The sequence below is a fragment of the Phyllopteryx taeniolatus genome, chromosome 18 (genome assembly GCF_024500385.1).
Source record: "Phyllopteryx taeniolatus isolate TA_2022b chromosome 18, UOR_Ptae_1.2, whole genome shotgun sequence".
Taxonomy (NCBI): Eukaryota; Metazoa; Chordata; class Actinopteri; order Syngnathiformes; family Syngnathidae; genus Phyllopteryx; species Phyllopteryx taeniolatus.
Genome location: NC_084519.1, coordinates 15,429,366 through 15,455,504, shown reverse-complemented (window position 1 = coordinate 15,455,504; position 26,139 = coordinate 15,429,366). Strand labels below are relative to the sequence as shown.

Below are 26,139 nucleotides of genomic sequence, written 5' to 3'. Positions count from 1 at the left end.
GTAATGCCGTATGCCGTAAGCTTGGGCGAGACCCTCTTTCACGCCTACCCGCTGAAAAACGTACTTGACGAATATTTTCGTTGCTGGCAGTTAACGCTTGGATTCCAGTTGACAAATATAAACGTCTACGCATTGAATGAGTTAATTACACTGCATCGCTTCCAATTGAGCTCAGTACTGCCTGGCATGTTGTGGCAAAATGTGGTACTGCAACTCTAAATTCAAACTTGCTTGTATACTGTAATGATGATAATAATAAAACAATAGCTTAAAAATCTGACAATATAGCCGGCGCACGAATGATGAAGCGTGATACAGCGAGGGAACATTGTATAAAAAAATGGATGTATGGATTTTTTGATGCATCGACTAGCACGACTGGGACTTACGAGGAACATTGTTTTGCACCTGGCTGAGGGTTTCTCATGAATAACAAATCTCTTTTGTTACGGAGTAACACATGCAGGCGAAGGGGTTGCATACATCAGCAAGTAAATGGAATTGCAATCACTCTCACCCCGGTACTACACGGTCAATATCAATTTCTTCCAGGCCCCAGCACAACAAAGGTGCACTTCATATTTCCCCAGAAATATTTCTGCCAGCCCCCCCCTCAGGTCAACGTGAAATTGACGTGTTTAATTAAAGCCTGCTCTTTTGTGTTTACAAGCGCTTTGGCTTGTGATAGAGGGGCGCGCCGGCTGGCATTTCGATAATCTGCTCCGAGCTCGCCGTTCGTGCAGTAAATGAAAGTGCTGGATCCTGACGGATTCCCTGAACACTTCCAGGTGCTCCCAGCTCACACACAACAACAATATGACTTTGTCTGCTTTCATTAGTAACTAACCCGGCAGCATTCACAGATGGAGATAATACACAATATCCGTGTTTTTTTTTTTTTTTTTTACGATAAACATGATACTGTACATGCTGCTTACGAACGTATTTGTTTATGTTGCCGTAGGCTATGATAAAAGATGGACAATAAATGGTAAGCTCATGAAAAAGGTGGACGTGCATTGGAACGTTACAAGAGGCTGGTTGAATGGATTTATTGTCAAGCTTCCTGATTGGCTATCAGCCGTTTACTGTCAAAGTAAACATAAAACAAAGATAATTAAACTGTGTGTTTAAGCAGACCTCATAGCTCTCTGCCTTAGGAAAGTCCACTTATTTAATGCTAACATACAATGCCAAACGACAGACGAGCATCGACATTTGGTGTTATAATGCTTAAAGCGAGGCATATTTGAACACCAACGGTGGAGCAAAACATGAAGACCGATAATATAACAACCCACAGGCATATATTCTTTATCCCTGTATTATATTGCCCCCAGGTGGCCAAAGAGCACAAACCAGATGGAGCAGCACAATGTTCAGTGAGTTGAAGCAAAAAAAAGTGTCAAACTGTTAAATTTTTCACATTCAATTTAATGAAGTCATGATTTGATTTTAAAGCCTCATTTTATATAGTTGCTGATATTTTAATCATTCAAATTTGGCAGTGTGAGTACTTTTGCCACCTCATCGCTAACATAATCTCATTTGCTCAGCCCTCCAAGCCCCCCCCCCTCCCTCGACAAAATCCGCCTCCCGTCCTTCACCTTGTGCCAGGTTAGCCTTTGCACCGGCAACACGGCTGGTGTGCCAAAACCTCGGGTTCTAAAGAGGACAGCTGTCGGACGGACGACGCTAGCCAACGCCGACGTGTGAATGGCAGCAAATAAATTAATTTAGCTGCAGCATCTCCAGCCAAGACCTTCAGGTTTGACCAGACAAATGGCAACCCGTGGCCCTTTGGGGGGCCAAGAGAGGCCATACAAGCCAAAACCTGTCTCTCAAAAGACATGAGACACCTTTTATCTCAGTAACATCACGATGCGTTACTTGAGTACGACACGTTTTTAAATAAGAAATCTGGTCAAAAGCGCAGGCGGATTGTTATAAAATTTTTATTTGGAAATAAAACAATGTCGCCATTTTAGACATAAAGTGGTCCATCTATTTTACATACCAGGAAAAAGAGGGAGGGGGTGGGCTAGAAAAAAACAACAACAACACAGTTCTGCCATTGTAACGTATCTGGTAAAATAATCACCCATATGAAGCTACAGTCTGCAAAGGGGAGGGAGGAGAATATAGTAGTGTTGTTAAGTCGCACAAGTCGTACATGATATACACTATAGCATTAATAGCGCGACAAAACAAAGGAATAACTCACACGGTTCAGCAGGACCAAAATTGTGGTACAGTAACAGTGACGCGAATGTTTCCAAACAAACAATAACAACAACTCGACAGCTCCTCAATGCAGTGTTCAGTTTGAAACTAAAGCGTGTCGGAATGAGACTGAGGTAGCAAGGCAATCATGGCTTTCCTCTTGATTGATCATTTTGAACCCAAAAAGACCCCCCCCCCACTCCCTCCTCCAAAAAAAAAAAAAAAAAAAAAAAAACAATTTCTACATTGTCTGACAACGAGTGCAATTGTCCAAAATGTCCAAAATGTCTCTCTTTGTACACACTCACCTGCCTCACCACAAGTGCAATTGCAAACTGTATAGGCACAAACACAGATTCAATCAAGTCTCTCAGTGTACTGATGCTGGACTGTTCGGGAGACACTGAAAATATGGGGGGGGGGGGAACAAAAAATAATAATAATAAAATACAGGAAAAAAATGCTGCAATTTTCTGAGAAAAAAGTCGGAAAGTTCCGAGTTGATGAGTCCCAATGAATTTGGAATATTATGACAAAAAGCTGTTAGTTTTTTGTTTTTGTTTTTTTTTAAGAAAAGAAAAATGTGTAATGTTACAAAATTCTGACGCTTTTTGTAGCATCATGACTTTATTCTTGTAAACCTTTGACTTTTGTTTTCTTTTCAGATTGAAACTTTTTTGCCATTAATTTGTGATTTTCCATCAAACATTTTTCTTTTTATGTTAGGACTTTCCATAAAATTCTAACTTTTCCTCATAACATTACAAAATAATATTTTTGTTAAAGTCACAATGGCTTTCCTGTAATAATCGGATTTATTTCTTGTAATATGCCAAATTTTTCACAGACCTTGCCCTTCCAGTGAAATTAGAACTTGACTTAAATGAAATTAAGACTTTTTTGACCTCACAAAATGCAGACTTTTTTTACCGCAGTACTGTATTGTTACTTTATTCTCATAAAATACAGACTTTATTTCCTCTTAAAATTCTACTTTAAAAAATATATATCTATATTTCAGTCTCAAGGTATTCATTTTGTTTCTTTTTCAGTATGGCCCTAATACTTCTTTGTACTTTGAAGATCGGCTGTTAATAGGGACGTGCGTATGCTCCCATAACTGCTTTCTAAATCTGAGTTTGTTGGGGGGGGAAGTGGAAGCGGTGGAATGACAGAGGAAAAGTAACAGACTGATTCCCGGTGAACCCAATGACTTCCAAAAGCACCCCTGAAAAACAAAATCATAATAATAATAAAAAAGGGGGGGGATATATGATACAAAGCTCGGGGTCCATATTGAGGGCGAAAAGTCAAAGCGGGTACAACATACAGTTGGTGACCTTGTTGTACACTTTGCATAGTAGACGACGACAAGGTTGGATGAAGTGGTTTGAGTTTTGGGTTCCGGGGCTTCTTTGGGATCGCCGCTCGTGTCACGTGGTCACATCACCTGCAAAACAACACAAATGGCATCACGTAATGGTTGGCTTGAACATTTTGGTGTGTCATTGTGCAATTGTTTTTATTTATTTATTTATTTTTAATGTGCCAGTTTTTCAGTAAACTTTAACCGAGAGCAACAAATAAACAGCTTGCAGCAAGCACACTGTGCCTCTAATTTGGACAAGTGTCCACATTTTCTTCACTCGTCACGTCCTGTAGGTGGTGTCTATTGTGGTGTCTGATTGAATTTGAAGACACTTTGAGCAAAGTCCGACTTTTCTTCAGATAATGAAATATGTGACGTTTGAACAAAAGTCTTCATGTTTAAAAAAAAAAAAGACCGCAGTCCCCGCCCGCCTGCTGCGAGTCAATTTGGAGCCACACGGAGAAGAAGATGAAATACAGCAAGTGCTTGACTTATTCCCCCCCCCTTCTCTTTCTTTTTGTTTGAAACTTCTTGGAAATAAGAACTTACAATGTACTCAGCCCATATACATTTCCTCCCACATTCCAAAAACCCGCATGGTAGGTTAATTGAAGACTAAATTGTGCGTAGGTGTGAATGTGCACGTAGGCTCCAGCACCACTCGCAATATATGTTTTTTAATTGATTCATACTGTGAGGGAAATTAAGGAATAAGTCAGTCCAAGTGATTAAACACTAATTAAAATTAGCATTCAATTACAGGAAATGAAATAAATGAATACATTTTCATGTTTTGAAATCATTAAACCAATGTTTTTTTAATTGATTTATCCCGTGAGAGAAATTAAGGAATGAGTCAATCAAATTATTCATGAACGTTACCAGAAATATTTAATCATAATAATTAGTGATTTAAAAATGGTTTAATGTTGACTTTTGTAAATTAAGAATTTTACTCAATGAAAATATTACATTCAAAATAAAACAAAATTACATGAATAAAAATTTAATTTCAGGAATTTTTCTTTTTATTATGTCAGCATTTGCCAACCTTTATTGAGCCAAGGCAACCATTTTTAATTTAAACACAAAACTGATAAACATGCAAAAAGCCATATAATATATAATAAAATGACTCATTTTGCGGAGAAAATTAGGGAAGAGGTCTCAGAGCTTTTTTTTTTCCTCCCAACATGTATTTTTAATGGTATGGACTCTCTTATTGGAACATCCTTGGGGAGTGAGCGAGAAAATGATTCCCCGGGGGCGGGGGGAGAACTCCTCCACATCACCTATGACCTCAAAAACCAAACACTTGGACTTGGAGGGGTTCGAACAGGCCATCCCGTGGGAGCTTTCAGTCATCCTGGTCTGTTCGGACCGCCTAACGTCGGGACGTTACAAGAAGACATCATGGGAGGGACTAGAATAATCTCGCAAATACGGCGCTGCCTTCGCTGGGGTGGGTGACCTTGGGCCTGCTATAACATTGGAACCGCTTCTAAACATTACGCCCATAGCATACACTGCAAATATGATTAAAATTAGCGATACGCATTTAGAAACCACACACACACACACACACAAATGAATATCGAGAAGGTCATCTAACCTGTGGTCTGGACGAGAGGCTTGAGGCTGTGGGAGACAAAACAAACGCACAATCTAGTCCAGCTTCCACAAAACATGCACACGATTTGAAATTAAAAAAACAACAACTAAACCAATTTTAGAAATACCGTGCAATGCTGTTTTAAAGCCGCCATAACTCAGAATATAATTTTAATTCATTTTCTTTTTTTTTTTTAATGGGGGCAGTAAGCTTTTAGTGTTTGCAGTCATCCATTAAGAGAGTTTAGAGGCTAATCATAAAGTTGTAGCAGCTTTTCGGATAGTTTAATTGAATTGGAGTAGTAGTACGCACTTACTGAGTGCAGCTAACGAAGGACTCACAAACTGTTGACTAACGACAGCGCAACCTCGAATCGTAAGTGAGCTGTGGGATGCGGGGTACGACAGTCAAGTGTGCGAGGACACAATCATCAACAATAGGAGAATGATTACATTACGTACACAATTAAAAGATGGTGGTATTTGGGAAAGAAATTCAGTCGTACCTAGATTTATCAATTTTATTTGAGACCTAGCTCGGAACTCAATTTACTTAGTCTGTTCTCTTGTAATTTCGCGGTTCACATATTCCGGATTCAGTGAATTGCAGATTTTTTTTTTTCATATTCATATCGTGCATAATTTGCCATATTGTAGGATTTTAAGTGACAGTTGTAATTCTTTTGTGGTAAAATAAAAGCTCTCTAGTCTAAAAAAAAAAAAAAAAAAAAAGCTAAAAAAATTTAATTCTGTACAACACTACATGGAATAAAATATAAATATAAACATAGTATAAGATAATAAAATAAAAAACAGTGTACAGTACTACTGTGAATTACTGTATGTTTGGTTTGGCACCCGCAGATTTACCTATTTGCCCTTTTTTCTTTTTTTAATTAAAAAAAATAAATCCCAATTTTTTTTTCCCATTTTTCTTTTTGTTTTACTGTTTTTGGGGGGGGGGGGGGTGGCAACCATAAACATACTTACTGGAAGTTTGTCCCTGCTTATTCAAGACATTTTTCAACAATTTTACAGAATGTACCTTAATTCAAATTTAAAAAATAAATAAATACATTTAAAAAAATCTCGTTGCCAATTTTGGACAAGCCTGCCTGGTCGTTTTTCTCTTTCCACGTGAATCTCCCGAGTGTGAACTGTTAAACACGGACAACAGCAGTCTCGCGGAGGACGATGGATCTACTCTACCGCACAGAAAGACGAGGAGGAATTTGGGGGGGGGGGGGGGGACACTTACAACTGCATGCAGGGAAGGAGTTGTTAATCTGCTCCATGACATCGACCAGATTAGAGCTGCTGTTGTGAGGGTCCAGCAGCTCATCTGAACACACACACACACGCAAGCATACAGTTGGATTCCATTTCAACTGGAGAGAAGAAAAGCGCTGCAGTTCGTGCTCTTAAAGACGTTTGCCGCTGAGCGTTTCACCTGAGTTCTCCGAAAGTGGTTCTCCATCTTGGGCGGCGGGAGAAGAAGAAAGTCCATTTACCCTCAAGTCCGCCGCTGGCTGCGAGGGGGGAAAACAACAAAATGAAGACAAATTTAACTCGTGGGCAGCAATCAGATGGCTCCTTGCAACAAAATTGCTACCACAAGTTCACTTTTGAAGGACGCCTGCAAATGATCCTTGAAGGACCACTTCAATACAAAATGACAGAATTCCTGTGGGTTTGTTTTTTTATTTTTGTGGTTCTACTAATGACACACATGCCTACCAAGTTTATGGTTGCTAAAGGAAAGTGACTGGGGGTTGATTTCCCCCGTCCCCCCGCCAAAACAAAAGTCAGTGGGACCTTGGAAATGGCTAAAGTGACTCTAAAATGGCCGCTTAGTCTTTTCGGACATGGGTTATTGAGACTCTTTTGTGCGTCTCTCCATGATAGCCTACCAAATTTCATGGTGATAAGTGAAACTTAACTTTTTGATGTGAAACGCAGTTATTCAAGTTTTGTATGTAAGGGAAAACCATTCAAATTTGCTGCCATGCTCTGCCCAAAAACTGAAAAGTTTCACAATTTTGTTGTCCAGGTTCAAATTTGATAGCAATCTGATTCATTGGCATGAATAGAAATGCCATCAATCTGTTCCAGTCTCTCCCAAAAACCCAACAAAAATGTCTTGTAATGTGTTTTTTTTCCATATGGAAAATAGCACTCTATAATATTTTACTTGATAAAAATATATAGCAATAACAAAATCAAATAGATTGAAAAGAATTCAACAGTTTGTGCATCATAACTAATTAGTGTGTGTGACTTGGCCACCTGGGTCATAATAATAATAGTCAAGCAGACAACCTCTGTGACTCAGTAAACTGTAGTAGTATTAGTCATTCTTCACAAAAGATGAAGAATATATGCCTGTAAGTATTGTTATATTGTCTGGTTAGATGTGTCGCGCCACCTTTCACGTTTAAATATCTGTTGCTTAAACCGGTCTCACACTGCCACATGGATGCTATTCATTAGCCTGTCTATGGTGTTTCCAATTATGTGTTAGCATTAAGCTAGCAGCCGTGTAATTCTTTTTATTTGATGTTTAGTTTGACAGTAAACTTAAAAGTAAAAAAAAAAAAAAAAAAAAAAAAAAGAACTATTTGCCAAACTGCTGCTTGTTGTCAAGTGACTTGAGTTCACTGCCGCTCATATCTTGAAAAACTAAGTTGGGTCACTCGTATAATAGAGCACAAGTGTCGTTCAAATTTGGTTGCAATTGGATAAAATTCCATCTGCAAACAAAATAAAAATGGCCAAATTGACCCTAAAAGGGCAGCTTCAGACCAGACTTAGTTTTTTTCTGGGTCAACTCATGATATACGGACCTCCTGAATTTTCTCTCCTAAGGGAAACTGGCTTTATAATAAACCATGACACCCTGAGATCGCACACGGGTGCTGAAGCAATGATAATATTCACTTTTTATGGCAGGCACTGCACAACAATAAGAGGAAAGTGTGTCATTTGAATGAGTGTGAGTGAGCTTTCCAGATGGCGCAAACAAGCAATTTATAGCCGCTGACATTTAGAGCACCATCCCAGACTCCCTTTAGCACTCAAAGTCAAATCAATGTTGCCAATATTCTCTCTTCTTCTTCCTTTTTCTATGTCCGCTGCTGCCCGCGGCGCTAACATGATGAAAAAGTCCAACAACTGCAGGCTGTGTGACGCTAACGCGTTAGTCGACGGTCTATGGTACTCTCCTGCACGAGAGTTGAAGAACAATGCTCACTTTTGACTGATGCTGTCAGAGGCTGCACAGTGAACACAATCTGTTCCATGAGGCTGTTCAGCCTTTAAACTGTTAGGATTGTGAAATAAATTTTCCCCACAGGAAGTCAAGGGAAACATCAATAATCCCTCTCAAGTAGCTTAATACAGCAACAATGCTCAGTATTCTGTAACCTAAATTTCTATATTATTATCTCTCTGACAGTGTCAATCTAGTACTTGTGAAAACATAGATTTTCAGATAACAACTCTTCTCAATAGAGAGTGCAGGTGTACCTAATGAAGTGTCTCTTGACGCTGAATTCCCATGAAGCGAAACAATTTCGAGTGATTATCCGTGGAGCAGCTTCCAGAGCCCACGTCTCGCTTCTCTGCTTTGTTGGCATTGGGATTTGTTATGGCTGGCCGCAAACAATCAAAACTGGGAGGGCAATCAGACCCCGGGGGGTAAACAAATGTGGAACTTATTGATAGGAGAAGGAATGGCGATGAAGCTGGAACGCTAATAATGACATTAGCATACAGTGTTCACCTGCTGTATCGTGCTGCGTTGTTTTATTTGAACTTATGTTTGTTTTTTTTGTTTTTTATGCGTTGTTACGTTACACTTACTGGAATGCGCTCGCATGTGGGAAAGGGAAGCAATAGTCACTTTATTCTATTCTCGTAAAATTTTGACGAAAAACTCAAACCATTCTCGGAAAATGTTGACTTTTCTTGATAAAGACTGAATTCCGATTTTCTTCGACAAATTGACATTTTTGAAAGACTACAGAAAAGTTCTTTGTGTGGGTCTGTAACGTATCCCCCACGATAAACAGGGCTTCACTGTATAACGACTATTCTTGTTAAATTCCCAGATTCACATTATAATCTTTCTACCAAAAAAAAAAAGTATTTCCTCTCATAAAATTACAACTTAATTCTCATAAAATTGTGACTTTTCTTGAAAAAACAAACGTAGCTCTTAAAATTATGCCTTTTTTTTGAAAGAATGAAAAAAAAAAAAAAAAAAAAAAAGTTCCTTTTATATGGTGTCTCGATCTTGCAAATTTTCACTTATCGCGGTTGTTGTCTAGACTGTATCCCTCACGAAAAAATGGTCCACGGGGGTCCGAGCGTCTCACCTGGTGCAGGAGCTGCCTGAGCCGATGGAGCTGCGACTCCAGCTGCTTGTTGTGGTCCTCCAGGATGAGCATGCGGGCCTCCAGCCGGCCCTTGTGCTGCCGCAGCAGCTTCGCCTCGGCCAGGAGGTCGGCCTCGTCGGGGGGGGCGGCCGACGGCGGGCTTCCGGCGGGGGCCCCTCTCCGCTGCTGCTCCTTCAGCTGCTCGTACTCCCTCCGGAGGCTCCTGCAATTCGAATCTTCCGGTGTCACGACCGTCGGCGGAACCTCGAAAAGCGGAATCCCGCAATCGGTACCTTTGCTCCTCCTCCAGGCGGTTGATGACCCGCTCCAGCTCGCCACGCTCCTCCCTCTCCACGGCCTGGAGGATCTGCGCGGGGCTCTGAGGCTGGCTGCGGGGCGAACCCTCGCCTCCTAGCGTCTGGCAGTACTGAAGGATCAGCGTATGCTCGTCGTCCCTGAGGAAAAACACACAAAAGACAATAAATCACTGGATTTCCCAGCAATCGCCAGAACCCTTGCTAACATCATATTCACGGGGGTGGATAACGCTTTCTGAATCTGAATGAATAGTAAAGTCTATATTATGGAGACAATTGTTATCTGTAGACATACTTTGCTCCAAATGTATTGGAATAACCTGAAAACATTTGGATTTGGGATCAAATGATGGAAAGAACATTTCTGCTTTTACGTTGCCACCGTAGGGATGGAACTCCTTCAAAAAACCCCTGCAAATATTGTTTTCATTTGCATTAAGTGTGCAATAGATGAGAGATAATCTCTCTTTGCTGTAAAAATGCTTTTGTGGCAGCATCTTGATCAATGATATCCGGCAGGCACTTTAGTGTTGACTTGCGCAGTATATGAAGTGCATATGCTGATCAGAACTCTGCAGGATGGAAAAACCGCGTGTAAGATAAACACAACACAGAGTCTCGGTCATTGTTGAATTGCACCATTGTGTCACGATATACACTATCACAACTATTAACATTGCGATAACTCTCGTCATCATTGCAGTTAAAGTGTACAGCCGTTCACTTTTGCTGGCTGATGCATCGGCTCAGCCTCCACGGGGGTGTAGCAACGTAAAGAGAACAATATGCTTTTCTTTTCATTTTAAATCACAAACTGCTCTTTGCATTAGGGGACCAATTTAAAGCGCCGTTACCTTTATGGGAGGAGATTTAAGGCATCCTTTTTATGTCTTTCCAAATTAAAAGCAATGACAAACTACTTCAACTAGTTTGCTGAGTGAAAAACACCAAAAAGTCGACTACAGGATGATGTTTATGTTTCAAAAACGTCAATAATTTTAAATGGGTTGTAGAATTAGGACATTTTTGAAAGGCTACAGAAAAGTTCTTTGGGTGGGCCTGGAATGTTTCCCCACAATAAAAGTTTTTTTTTTCTTTTTTAAAAATAGTCACTCAAATAAAAAGTGAGAACTCGTTGTGGGGGTGGTTGAGCTTAGGACATGGCCGCGGGGGACTTTTATGTACCGTAGTATTGGAAGCACGAAGGCGGGCTCAAATGACGACAAAGCGAGCAGCTGACAAAGAAACAATAAGAGCTAAAACTGGTGAGAAATGAGAGGGTGGGAACAAGAAAATCTGTGCCAGCACTCTACTGTAAATTCAACACAAGCGATCCAGAATAGAAACACTCCGGGAGTTTCTTTGAAGGTTACGATTTCAAAGTAGCCTTGCAATCCAAGATGTTCGCTGTGTTTTTGCTGTCAGATTCATTCATGAGCATGAAGTGGGACACCTTCAGCCCTTCTGCCGACAAACACTGAATACTCATTTAAAAAATCATCACAAGTAATAATAGAAGACGACGCCTGTCTAGCAATTCAACGTGTCGTGCGTATACACGACATACATATTAATACATACACAGTATACAGTGGATGGGTCAAACTTCAATGTGTTCAGATTTATTTCATTCGATATATTTTTTTTAATTAACAAATAAATAAAATTATAAAAATAAATATTTAAAAGAGGAAAAGAACAAAATGTAAAATGATAAAGAACGATCTATAAAATACATTTGAAAACAGACAAAACAAACAAAATAAAAATGATTAACGTACAAAAATACATTTTAAAAATAAAATACCTAATATATACAATAATAAAAAGCTATAAACAAAATAAAATAAATAGACAAACAAACAAATAATAATCTGTAAAATAAATAAAAAAATGAAAACCCAAATACGGGGGAAAAAAATCGTAATTATTAACTAATACGCTATTACATAAATTGCAATAAAAACTTTTGGAGGTTGGGAACCGCTTTCATTTTGCATTTTACATTTTTTAAATAGATTATATTATTCCAAACTATTCACGTGGCGAACTTGAGGTCAGAGGATCCACTCCTAATGTACATGTATTCTACTAAATGGTCAGCAGCCAACTAAACAACTTAACACTCAAATTAGTGGAATTAAAACGGCAACGAGCGAAGTGGGTTCTCTCTGTATTTAAAGCTATTACTTCTCTCTTGCAATACAAGCAAGGAGCGGAATTTAAAGTAGGACGGATGATGTGAAAGAGCAACAGAATAACCACAAAGTGTCGGACATTAAAAAGCGGGGGTGAAAAACAGAACGGCAGGGAGTCGCGGCCCTCGGTGACTTGGACGGCAACAAAAACAGCCGACTTCCTGATTATGGATTCGCTTTCGGACAGCCGAAAAACAGGACATCAGTGAGATACACACACACATTATTAGTGATATGATTGCGCGGCTGCCGGCCAATCCACATCAGCGAACGTGAGCAAGCCACAACCAAACATGCTTGTAATTAAGCGTGCCCTGTATTCGTCCATGCTAACCTGAAAATTGTAAGCAAGGCGACGAAAGTGAACTCAGAGATTTGTTTCGAAATACATAAAAAATGTTTGAGGGTAATTGCTGAAAACGTGCAAGGACTGAGAACTATGTCGTACTCGATTGTGTGGACAAGGCGTCGGGTGTTTGGAGTCTGGCATGAGTCGCCCCTCCCCCACTATATAAGAACTTGAGTACATGGTTTTGTTTGCATCGGCGGTTATGTGCCGCAATTGTGACGTGCAGTTAGCTTGCTAGCTATGCCTACGCCTCAAAAATACATCTTCCCTTCGGAAAGTCCGCTGGCATGGCCGCTTTAGAGCGCCTCGTAGTCGGCCATAAGTACGTGCACATCACACAGAGACGAACAGAAAAGCCACGAGGGGACTAAAGTTATGTGTCGGCATAAGAAAAATACTTGACAAAGTAGCATCCATTTTTCTAGGTTTGATTGACAGTTGCCAGTAGAGGAGGGCGTGGTTTCAGGGGACACGCCCACAGCTTGATTTCCCCCACACCCCACCCACACGATTTTGAAGCTTCATTTCATTTATATAAGATTTTTTGAAACATTCAAATTTGGCAGGGCTGTCAACAGCACTTTTCGGTGGTATTTCCAATTCAGAATACATTTATTTTCACTTTAAACACACACACAGAAGGTCACAATCCAGTTCTCCTACAGAGCAACTTTGCACTTGAACTTTTTAAATGAACAATTAGCAGTAACATCGTTAAAACAAAATAAAGTGTTGTGATGCGCACGCGCACACACACACACCACAGACTAAAAGCCAATTATCCTCACATAAAACAACCAACTAGAACCAAGCTAAATCAAAGAAGGAGGATGAATTCAATCGGTTTGCTGAAGTCGTTAATTAGTTGTACTTTCAGGATGCGATACATAAAATATGATGTTCGATGGCGTTTTTGAGAGCCTGGCTGTTCATTTATAAATGTTTTAGTTTTTCTATAGCGCTTGTCCTCATTAGGGGAGTGTAAAAGAAATGTACTCTGAGGCAATCATCTCCATGCCTAGCTTTATTAGCAAAGCGCTTTTAAGACCATGTCACACAATTGGGCTGAGAGGTCCCGGGGAGAAAGTACAGTCGTTCTCCCTGAGACTTTGAAACGAAGGCGCTTCAGGAGACAAAGCAAAGAAACAACCCTGAAACTCAAGAAAATGTCCAGCAGAGATCAAAGCTAGAGAAAGAAGAAACAGAGCGCAAGTCTTGAATATCAGACTCGCTCCTGTGGCAAGCGGAACAAGACTTTTTCTTTTTGCTTATAAAACGGTTTTACTGTATTTTGTCCTGATCTTGGAAATGATATGTCCAATTGTATAATTATAATGTCCCAGCTCGATGTGAGCTGAAATGCTGAAGAAAAACACATTAGAACAACATAATATTGTCACAAGCTGAGTGTATTTGACTAAAGTGTTACGAACTAACCACTTGATGTCCATGCGATGCGTTGCTTTTTCTGTATCGGCACAATGCATAATGAGAAATATTGCTTTTTTTCCTCACGATCGGTTGTTCACTACTGTTCGAAAGGAATCGTGGGATACGTCGACGGCTCTACTGCATATAAGGGATAACCTATATGTACTACACACTCGAACGGCAATACAAAATGGCCAACTCAATGTGTAGGGCACAATATGGTGGCTAGGGAGTGATTCTGAACACGGCTGAAAAGAAATTGCACTCCGGTGGGTGTTTTTTTATTTTTTTAGTTTTTTCAGCCTTCTTCACGATCATCACCTCCTTCCTGCACATTTGCGTCTGGGTGTCAGCTTTTTGTATGAAGACGACACAGACAAAAAGGAGCGAGTGGGAGTAGAGCTTAATGTGTTTGTCACACATTTGAATCAATCGTCCTCAGCGAAGCTTTTGTTTCGATTATTTTGCTTGTCGGCTGTCGGGGGACTTTTAACGCTGCTCAAAGCACTCAAGGTCACGTGAGGGTGAAGAGGCGTCACGGTGCACTCGCCCCAGCAGGGGAAGCGATGCAACATGGATGATGATGATGAAGACGTTCTACTCAGAGTTTGTCTGACTTACTTCACCCTGTGCAACTCCCTTTTTTTTTCTCCCCGTGAAACATGCAAACTCCACACAGGCGGGGCCGGGGATTGAACCCCGGTCCTCAGAACTGTCAGGCAGACGCTCTAACCAGTCGTCCGCCGTGCCCTGCCTGCTTCAATTCATTTGAAACCATTGAGAGAGACATTCACATAATTCAAATAAAATAAAAATAAAAAAACAATACAAAAAATATGGAGGGGAAAAATTTATCAATAGGACTGAAAAAGACTACAATACAAAATATAAACAAATAGTATGACGATTGACACATGAAAAAAATGAATGAATGAATGGCAGGTGTACAACTAAACTGCTTCAAACTGAGAGGTGTAAATTGTGGTAATCATGTGTATGCCCACTTGTGCCCGTGGGTTCAGAGAGTTGATTTCATTTCCTTCAGTCAATTCCCTCGGTTTGGTTAAAAAGAAAAAAATTCACACTCGGGCGGCACGCACACACACGCCAAGACACAAAAGAGAGTTCAGCACTTTTCAGGCCGGTTTTACATCTCGCTCCCGCTCTCTTTGACTGCGTCTGATCAAGATAAAGCCTCCTTATCACAGACGCTGAAACCAATCACTCGCTCGCCACCCCAATCTCTCCCAGACGTTGCAAAGTCGCCGACAATTCCTGGGGAAACCCTTTGATAGCTTTTCAGCTACGGTGCTACCTCGACTTATGCATTTTATTCACACTTATTAATACAAACGTCAATAATCATCAAAAAAGCGGACTTACATGCTTCCGGTGGCCGAGCTGCTGTCCGTTGGCAGTGATCCGTTTGACCTCTCCATCTGTGCCAACCTGAGCGAAAGACATCATCACTCAACGTTTGCGCTCCCAAATAGCACACATTTGTCAAAGGAAATGATGGAGCAGGAAATGTGTGGCACTCAAGTAGATTTTGCAGGAATCTACAGTTTACTTGAATATTGATTTTACTTACGAACGTTTGAAAAGAGAGAGAGGTCAAAAGTAAAGTCAGGCATTTTTTTTTCTCCCATTTTTTCCCAAACTTACGCTTCCGTCTTTCTCACTGTGACGTTCACACACTCAGGTCCAACAACAAGGCGCTCTAAAGCGGCCATGCCAGCTCACTATCCGGAGGGAAGATGCATTTTCGGGGTGTAGGCATATCACAACTGAGTCGAATAACCGCGAATGCGAACAAAGGTGCTTAAGTTCTTCTATAGTGGGGGAGTGGCGACTCGTCATACTCCAAAGTGCGTTATGTGGTGCCGTTTTCGCCACGCCCAAAAATTCAGGAAAACTGAAATGGTGAAAAACTGTTTTTACGCTTGATCTCCACAGCTGAGTACTATATAGTTCAGTCTTTGAGCAATTGTCTTCAAACACGTACAGTTCGTTAAGAAACCAATCTCTGAATTCCCTTAAAAGGGTTCTTTAAGTACAGAGAACTTTTGCTACCTTATTTCCAACTTTTGCCTTGAATCCTGAGCTTGCTTGACGCAGAAGTCTTCCAATTCTGAGGGATAATTTCTTACAAATTAATGTCCACTAGCACAATTTAATAGGAGCATGACGCTCCGGAGGGGAAGCACTAATGAGCCTGTTTTTCCCGATCTAAGCGTGTAATTACTGAAAGTCTGTCAGAGACACGATCTCTTTTCCGTGATGAAATGTAACATTTGGCAGAAATTAGGAGAAGGAGAGCATTGTAGCTGTATTTCTTATTAATGTCATAAACACTGAGAAACACCAAAAGTTTCCTAGTTCATTCAACATTATTATAATAATTTATCCAGAAATTAGGTCGAAATTGGCCTTCTGCGAATTATTTTCTCATGCTAAGGAAGAAAAGTTTCATTTTTTAGAATTCCATCCATCCATCCATCCATCCATCCTCCGCTTATGCGTGGGCAGCAGCTTGAGCGGGGAAGCCCGGACTTTCCTCTGCACACTCCTCCAGTAATATTGTTTAATAACATTTTTAAAAACATGTCTTTGCGCCTTCCATCTGTAGTTGAGTAAATCAACGCCCCCGGACCACTATTTTGAGGCTCGAGATGTAATTTGTCCAAATGCGATTGCTCCATCTTGGAATGAAACCTGACAAATCCCAGCATGGAAGACTATGTGCTGGCTGGCTGGCTGACGATTAAGCCCAAATCATCCCCCGCTGATTCGTTGGCCGGTGGTTCGATGCGGCAAACAGCAGCGGTGGCATTAGCAAAAAGCCAGTGATGGAGGTCATGTGATCTTGAGCGGCGATGTCATCAAGTCACATGGCAAAGACTTCAGACTCCTTCTCATGCACTTGAAATGTTTGGAACGGTGTAATTTCTTTGTCATCAAGTGGTGAAAATTAGACTAATTATGTTATCATGCAGCATTCTCCCGCTGTAATAAGTATTTTGAAAAAGAAAAAAAAAAAGATACAAAATCTCTGTGGTCCATTTGTTTAAACAGCTCCCTGGCAATGATCAAACTGATGATGATGTTTGTATCAGTGCAGCATGTTTGCCTGGCTCATTTGACAGGCTGAGCAAAGGTTTTTTTTCACTCACTTGTTTACGACTGTCTCAACATATAATGTTTCGAAGTTAGAGCGGCGCTCACTGAACTTATTTGCACAGCATAAACTGGAGACACCCTATAGATACTGCCGGTATTCTACAAGGCTCTTTATTAAGTCCACAGATTTTTACATTATATACACTACATAGCAAAGGACCCCTTGTACTGTATATTGCTTGTTGAGATAGGAGCTCAAATGAAATGCTCAAATGGTGGCGGGTACCTGCTGGCGTACTGCTCTATCCTGGAATGGGTGTCATCATGGGACAAGTGAGGTGACTGGGACAGCCTGGAGACGAATGGCGTAATGGAGATGTATGAGTTCGGGCGAGCAACCAAAACCTCATTAAAAGGATTCACAGGTGCACACACATACACACACGCATACAACCCAGCGGAGCATCCACAATGTCATCCTGCAAAGAGGAATGAGAGAACCGGATGATCTACGAGGAAATCGGAGGGCTTTCGACAGCTGCTGCTTGGGATGCTTTAAGGAGAGGAAGTGAGCAGACATGTCGGTGTCACGTGGATGAATCAGGCAGGCAGGCAACATGCAAGTCAGGCATGGCTTTAGTTGAGGTGAAGCGGAAAAAAGGACGGATGACTTGTGATTTGAAAATAAGTAAGTAGTAAAAATAAATAACAGGGCATTCGGGTGCTCGGGCGTAGATACTCACTCGTACTGCTCCGGACACATGCTGATGAGGGTGACGGGACTGTAAGAATAGGGGAGGAGAGGTGGGGTGGGGTTGGGTTGGGTAGGGTTGAGGGGGTAACCACAAAACATGTCCGGGTCAAATCCAATCAGTGTGGGTCACAAAAACACAACAGGAAGGAAGACGGCTGGCCATAAAACTCACATCATTAACACGGTCGTTTGCTCATACAGTGGATTTATTTAGTTGTCATCCTAATAAGCATTTCAAGTGCTAATTTTGCCGTATTTGTCCTCAGCTACCTTGAGTATTTTGAGTCAAATATTTTTCAAAACAAATGGGGCCTTGCTTTGACGTCACTAAACGGTTCGAAGAACCCATTTGACTTCAGCTCTTTTATTTTGTCTCAATTGAGTTTCTGTTGTTCGATGACACTTTAATTACATTTTTTGCATAGTTATTTATTCATTCATTTATTAACTTAATACATCTGAAAAAAATTGCATAAAAATATAAATATAAACAACAGACAATAACGCATAAAGTTGTGTGTGTTCGTTTATATATAAATTAGTGAATTTCCTCTCTCTGGCGCAAAATTTTGTGTCACGAAAAAAATAACGAAAAATAATTCCTGAAGCTATTTGTGATCATTTAAATGATTAGTGAAAATATAATTTATATAATACATTGTTTTTATGATAAGTAATATGTTGTGCTGGACAACATTGAAATGGAATAGGTTTATTGGCTGTACTTTAATAAAACAAATAAAAAAATAACAATAATATATATAATATAATAATAATAAAAAATATATATATATATATATATATATATATATATATATATATACACACACAGCAGAGCCATATAAATAATCTAAATAGTGGCTTTCAGGAGACCAAACGCTTAGCAATAAATACATTTAAAACACATTCTTCCCCTTTTTTATTATTATTATTTCTTTTTTTTTTTTTTTAAACACAAAGCCTCTTCCTGCCTTGGGGGAGGCATTTATTGGGCAGGCAGCCCTGCAGGAGTCATTCCTCAGAGCGAGAGCTCAAGCGGAGGAGGAGGGATGAGAGAAAGTCAGCATGTATCCATCTGCGCGGTGCAAGTGGCTAGCGGAGAACATGTGAGTCATTACGTGGACATTAGCGCACAAGCACATTAGCGTCGAAATGGAACACGAAGGAGATTTGAGACAAAGGCAGACAGAAAATAGGCAGGCCAGGGGGGGAGTAAAAAGAAAAAGGAAAAAAAAAAAGGAATTACTAGAACATGGCTATTGTGAGACATAATTTAGTTTGAAAAAAGGCATATTAAAAATTATTATATATGTTCATTATCATTTAAAAAATTACTAGGGGTGGTATAGTCACAGCATTACTAATTTATTACTATAAAAAAATATTAAGAAAAAATAAAATTACAATAATGTAGCCATTGTGAGCGACAATAATAAAATAAAATTAATGGAATACTATTATTATTATTCCTATTATTATATATTATACATGTAATATTATTATTATATGAATTTGGAAGATTTCTAGGTGGAAGTTGCATGTTATATATTTTATTATTAAATTATTTTTATTAAAAACATCACTATTATCATTAAACATTTAATTTGTAAAATGAAAAATAAAATGCTAGATTGACAATAGCTATAAAAATAAAACAATACTACTTTAAATTGTTAATTTTATAATTATAATTATTATTATTTTACTTTATATGTTAAAAATTATGACATATTATAATTAAATATGAACAAATCTTGTATAGTTACTGTCAGATTTGTAAACATAATTGCTGGTGCATTGACCAGCGCAGTACTGACAAGTGAATCAAGAGAGAAACAGGCGGCGGGTGTTGCGGCGATAGCGTGATGCATAAACGTTGGGGGTGGAGGTGGGGGGCTGGTGTGGAGGGAGGCTGCGGGTGGGAAGTGAGGGTTTCTGCATCACGCGTGCTAAAAGTTAAAGGACTCTCTGTGGGTTGTTGTTGTTTGTTTTTTTTTGAGGCTGTAAATCAGCCTTGGCGCCGCTTCTCCGTCACGGAGATCGACGGTGCCGCTGCAACATATACCGAGCCGAGGCACAATTAAGCAAAAACACAGGAGAGGAGAGGAGAGGAGCGGGGAGGGGAGGGGAGGGAAAAGGTACACTCCACAGCCACTGGTGCACAGGTGTGTGAGGAGATTTGCTATGAAAACGCCAGATGTTCATTTAAAAAAAAAATAAATAAATAAAAAGTTTTATCAACCGCAGGCCACAGTTAAGCCAACAAAGTTGAAAGCTGGTTGACTTCCAAATTCTCTTTTCAGAACTATTTTTCCCCTAATGTAACATTATGTGAAGAGAATTCGGCTCTATTGACTCGATACGTTCGCTCACATCTTAAACCTTCTTACACACATGTAAAAATAAGTTAAGCATTGTGTTAATACAACTAAAAGTAATTAAAGTAAAGTAAAAGTGGAAATGATTTGAGCGGAAAAATCTTCAATTATGCCTATAAATCAACTTGTCCGAGCTTAAAGATGTTTTCACGAGATTCGCTGACGTCTCGCGTGACGGCGGTTTGAACGACGCCGGTTTGCTTATTTTTCCCCAAAAATGTTGCTTGTGCTCTAAATTGTTCGCTTTCCACTTTGACGGATCCACTGTACCGGTCGTGCCTCTGGTTGATTTTTCACAAAGAGCCTTTCAGGGTACACTTACGTTTCCATATTGTCGCCCTCGAGGACAGTCTGGACGGGTAAGTAGCCCAGTCGAGGGTGCTTGGCAAAGTACTTCTTGGAGCGGAATTTGTTCTTCAGCACTTTGGTAAAATCTCGCATATCCTCGCCCGACGTTGTCTGGTAGAGAGAAAGGACACAGACTTTCAATGTGTGGGCGTGCATTCTTAATATTATTCTATGTGTGCTGAATACTCTTATTCTGTCACCCTCAAAGTTGACATAATGAAAGTCGAGAGGGGTTTTCGCAACCTTGAGTGGGAGAACAACATCCCTGAGGTACCTCGAGTAGCTTGTGCAAAAAAATCATCCTGAACTAATACCGTACCCGAGGGGCCGAGGCGCACACACCAGGAGTAGCACAATGTCCATTGAAGTGAAGAAAGAAATGTGGCAATACCAGTTTAATTTCTTTCAATTCTATTTATTATGTCATCACTGTATGTTTTTGTAAAGGACAACATTATAGAGTGCTATTTTATTTTTTAAAAACACATTACAAACATTTTTGTTTTATTTTATTTTTTTTAGGAGGATGGAACGGGTTAATGGCATTTCCATTCATTTCAGAGGGGAAAGATGATTTAAGATTTCGTAACTCGAAGCATCACTGTATTAGAATTTATGTTATTGATGTGTACAGACGCACAGGCACCTTGTCTTCAAAATAGAACTTCTTTCAGGCTCTTACGTACAATAAAATATGTTTTGTTCAGTCTCTCTGGATCAAATGTCCCGACTATCGATCTTAGCTGCACTCGAGATCAATGCTGAGCCAGAGCGCACGGTTAAACAAGTCTTCCTCCTCATCATCATCATCCTCATGATCTCACACTTTTCCCTCTGCTGATAAGGTCACGTTTTTTTTTTTTTTTTCGTCTTTTGTCTCCATCGACAGGCCTGCCAGCCTGCTGTCGCCAGCCCAAGACTCGCGCTCCTGCCGCTGCGCTGATTGCTAGCGGCAGGAGCGAAGACGGCGAAATCCAGCTTTCAAATTCACTCTTTCGCAAAATGAGAGAAGCAGATTTAAAAAAAAAAAAAAAACATGAGAAAACCAATTTGATATTGAAATGAGTTTGCCTAATTCGGAGCTAAATTACAAAGAGGCCATGGCTCATTTTCACAGATGTAGCGTTGATTACATTCTTCTCGCAGCACAGAGATTGCTTTCCCCGAGAAATAGAAGAAAAATAGGAATGACTTCATCATTTATTCAGCTAAATTTGAATTTCACCACCAGAGGCTGTCACAGGTGTTGATGGAGCGGCAAGCAAAAATGCATTGAGAGCTCCACCCGAAAAGAAAAGCCTTTCAATTATTTTATGTATGAATTTTAATCAATTTTAATGTAAAATTGTAGCCAATAAATAACAAGAATTATAGCATATGCCTTTTTTAGAAATCCAAATTAGAACCATAATTGTCTTTTAAAAATATAATTTCAGTGGTAAAATATTCAAATAAAATATATTTTTGTAATTCCTATGAATCATATTATTTCATCAGTCAAGCACCACTTCCAGGCATTTCTTTCTGGAGCACCTGAATATTTAACTTATTTATGAAGTGATTGAACTGATTAATTGATCATGAGTAAGCCAAAACAGTATTTTGACCCAACCTTAATTAATATTCCTTTAAAAATGTGTGTTAAGAAATTGTCTGAACTATTATATTTTATTATTGATTATCTGTTATTTTAATTGATTTATTTGATTTGAATTAGAAAGGTTTTTTTTAATATAAATATAACTTATATTGAAATACTGTATAAGTACAATAATACCAATGTTACCAATACTACTAAAATGTTAATACAATCTGTTTATGAGTACAATTAGGACTACTCCTGTGTTATTATGGTTGCGTGCACGCGTGTACGTGTCTTACCGGCGTGCAGTACTCCACCATGGGATAGTTGAGCTTGTGGCCCTTGGCAGTGCGCCCGGAGAAAAAGCAGCTCTGACACACGTCGTAGTTGAAATGCTTCAGACTGCGATACCTGCGCACACGAAAGAAAGAAAAAAAAAAAAGCGAAAGTGAGGCCGTTTGCATCCTGCCATACAATTAGACGAGCTGCCGACAACTGCATGATGTACTCATGTCCTCCGTTTTTACAGATGACCTTTTCTAGCGGTTAGACTACAACGGTAACACAATTATTTTTCAAAAACATCCACTTTGAGCATGTACTGTACGAAGGAAAATTGAGAACAAATATGAAAAGCTACATGTACAGTGTGTATATATATATATATATATATATACATCAGAATCTGAATCATCTTTATTTGCCAAGTATGTCCAAAAAACACACAAGGAATTTGTCTCCGGTAATTGGAGCCGCATAAAATCTAATTAGATTAGTTTGGATATTTTTATATCATATTTATAATATTATAGTTACATTTTAAAAGTTCTAATTTACAAGAATAAGGTTGTAATTTTACCTAAATAAATTCCTACTCTTATTCGTAATTCATGAGAATAAAGTAGGATTTTATTTTTTTTTTTTTTTGCTGAGAATGAAGTTTCATCAAAGTAATGTTGCAATTTTATACTACTATAATTTTATATTTCATACTTTTCAAGAAGTCAGTCATAGTCATTCATGAGAATAAAGTCAGATATTGTTCAAGAGTGGTTGTAATTTTATAAGAATAAATTAAACATTTTCTACAAGTCAAACGTGAGAATTAAATTCAATTATATATATATATGCATGCATACATACATACATAGAAACATAAATATGATAGTCATATTTCATAATAAATGTTGCAATTTAAATAAGTTTCTTTTTAGAAGTACGCCCGAATCTTACTTTAAAAAGTACTAATTTATGATAGTAAAGTAGTAAAGAGAGCAAGGTCGTACCTTTTCAAGAAGTCAGATTTTATTTTAACGGAAATTAAGTTTTTTTTCTTAAAGCAATGTCAAAATTCTATGAGAATAAAGTCTGATTTTTTTCAAGAATAAAAAAAGTTGTAATTTTTCAAGAATAATGTTATATTTTTCAAGAAAAGTCATGAAGTCCTATTATGATGAGAGATGTTGCAATTTTACATGAATATCATATCAATATCATATTTTTTTAGAAACAAGATGTACTCAAACTAGAACAAAGTTATAATTTATGGCAATAAAGATGTGAATGAAGAGAACAAAGTTGTATTTTTTACATAAAATAAATGTTAATGTCACGAAAAGTGTGAATTTCACGATCATTAAGTCGGAGTTTTACAGTTACGAATTTTACCTGCATTATGATTTTAGACTGTAGCGGATGTTGCCAATTTAGTACACATTTCCTAAATGAAAGTTGATCATTTATAAATAAATGTCAGGTCTCAGAAAGTCGTGTTGAGGTTCAAATATAAATTTTGACTTCTATTTTTCTCATAATATTCCAACTTTATTGCCCCTAAATTCTCAAAAGAATTTGACATTCGGTTTCAATTCACACGGGTGTCATACAAATGGCCCTCTTAAAAAGTCGTGGCCGCTGGTCGATTGCCTGCCGCCCGGCCGTCCTCCACAACACGATACGCCCACACACTTTACCGGCCTCCTCTAAGTGCTGACAGAGTGATAGACAATTGCATTTCCACTCAAAACACTCCTCCATGGGACAACATTTCCATCCTGGTCAGCCGCACACAGAAAGCCATTTAGCGGCTTGGAGAGAAAAAAATAAATAAATAAAGAGGGGGAAAAAAAGACAATAGCTGGAGTCTTTTATCTCTTTTCCTCTGCGGGGGCTCGGCTGACGGATGAGCCCTCACAAGTCGTATATCATGGAGCTCAACTGCTCGCACGAGTCAAAGACACCATCACGCGCCGCGAACAGTCATGAGGGGGCGGCATTGAGTCACCTTCAGATCAGGACGCCGAGGACAGTCCGACGCGCAAGTCGCAAGCTCATCGACAGTTTTTTTTTCATGCAATTATAATGGCCGTCAATTATACGCAAACTTTCACTCTCCGCAGTCCGGCCCGGTTCCTATCCCCCACTTTTAGAGTTGTGCCACAACATGCCGGACAGCACTAAGGTCTAGAGTTTATAATTGCCTTAACATCTATGCTAATTTCACTTAGCCCCTCTATGGCATTTGACATGAACATTTTGGAGTTAAAATATACAATGTTTGATTCTCTTTGAGTCAGTTTTATGGAAAACTTCAACTGGGAGTAACGAATAAATACCTTGAAGCACGCACGCTCGACCTCTTATTTTGGAGCCACCAACTGCATACCTCATGAGAACTTAAAAAATGTGTATGTCATTATGATTTATGAATAAGATAGATTGAATGCACAAAGGACGGGTCGAAAAAGATCCAGGAACCAGAACTAAAATTGAGACTGCGACGACACTTTTCCAGCACCTTCCACGTCACGTGATTTGCCCAAAATGCTTACTCTGCACTTTCCTTCCTCCTCCTGTCATTAATCATTGACACAACTTCGAAGACACTTGATTCATCAAACTGTGTCCCCTTTTTTTACCGGCTGAAAGACAACCATTTCGCCACATGGCGTCACTTGGTGTCACGTTGACATTCATTTCCGCAAAATAAAAGAATCGAATGAGAACAAAAGGTGCGTGTTTGTAATGTGTTGTTTGCCAACATCCTTTGTGAAGCTTTGAACCAGTGTCGGCCTGAATGCTATTTAGTCAGCGGTCTGGCCTCCGCTGACATTTAGATAAATGCCCGCCAGAGCAGATCTGCCCTTTATGATTAAAAGCAAACACCGGATTGTGTGCATGTCTGCCTTTGACTAGCACGCGCACACAGGTACACAGGCTTTACTTTATTTTGCAAAAAGCGCTGGGTCAGTGCGAGAAGCATACCTGAAGCCCACAATGGGACACTCCTTGCAGATGTTGCACTTGGCCTGATGCTTGGCCGTCTCGGCGGCGGCCACTCGGTGCAGGACGGGGAGCCAGACCATGGACTGAGGCTCCAGACGCATCCAGTCCACAAACTGCCTGGGCTCCAGCTCCACCTTGTTGGTGGCCTGCCAGACAAACGAGGACAAGGAACCATATTTGCTAACTTAAGGGGACAGACATTTTCTAGAAAACTGAATTTTTAAATTGCTTGTATAAATACAGCCATACCTTGATGAGTTTAATTGTTCTGCTACCATGATCGTAAACTCAGTTTATAGCAAATCAATTTTCTCCATTAAAATAAATGTAAATGCCATTAATACATTCTAGCCCCTCAATTTTTTGTCAACTAATTGTAGATGGACCAATGCTTTAACAGCAGATTAGCTATAATAAGAATGACCCTACTATATTGATTAAGCAATGTCCAATCACTATTTGCAGTCCAAGTAGTACTGAGTCTCAGTTCCCCAATCCCAAAAGCAATAAATTAGTATGACTTTGTTATTGCTTCTTGAATGTTTAGCTTTGCCTTTAGTTCAGAAGCGTAATGCTAACACATAAAGGGTTCTTCCACTATCTTAATGCTAACAGATAATGGGTTTTTTTTCGCTAGCTTAATGCTAACACAATTGGGTTTTTCCGCTAGCTTAATGCTAACACATAATAGGGTGTTCTGCTAGCTTAATGCTAGCACATAATTAGGTTTTCCGCTAGCCTTATGCTAACACAAAATAGGGTATTCCGCTAAATTAATGCTAACACATAATGCGGTTT

General features: G+C 39.4%; 1 protein-coding gene across 13 annotated transcripts in view; it reads right to left on the bottom strand.

Annotated features, from left to right (window-relative positions):
* Window positions 1-1,939: 1,939 nt before the first annotated feature.
* The window catches only part of utrn (utrophin), a 134,018-nt gene continuing 109,818 nt past the window's right edge, over window positions 1,940-26,139 (bottom strand). For 8 of the 13 annotated variants that reach the window (XM_061753252.1, XM_061753253.1, XM_061753251.1 and 5 more), the window contains 12 exons: window positions 25,321-25,487; window positions 22,356-22,467; window positions 20,449-20,585; window positions 17,738-17,776; window positions 17,281-17,346; window positions 15,258-15,323; window positions 9,873-10,034; window positions 9,580-9,802; window positions 6,654-6,732; window positions 6,462-6,545; window positions 5,205-5,230; window positions 1,940-3,673 (listed from right to left, as the gene is read on the bottom strand). In XM_061753252.1, coding sequence (XP_061609236.1) covers window positions 3,665-3,673; window positions 5,205-5,230; window positions 6,462-6,545; window positions 6,654-6,732; window positions 9,580-9,802; window positions 9,873-10,034; window positions 15,258-15,323; window positions 17,281-17,346; window positions 17,738-17,776; window positions 20,449-20,585; window positions 22,356-22,467; window positions 25,321-25,487 — 1,170 coding nt within the window. In that variant the 3' untranslated portion in view covers window positions 1,940-3,664. Of the gene's footprint in view, window positions 3,674-5,204; window positions 5,231-6,461; window positions 6,546-6,653; window positions 6,733-9,579; window positions 9,803-9,872; window positions 10,035-15,257; window positions 15,324-17,280; window positions 17,347-17,433; window positions 17,474-17,737; window positions 17,777-20,448; window positions 20,586-22,355; window positions 22,468-25,320; window positions 25,488-26,139 lie in introns of those variants that run through there. The other 5 variants (XM_061753257.1, XM_061753256.1, XM_061753255.1 and 2 more) reach the window with 5 other exon arrangements.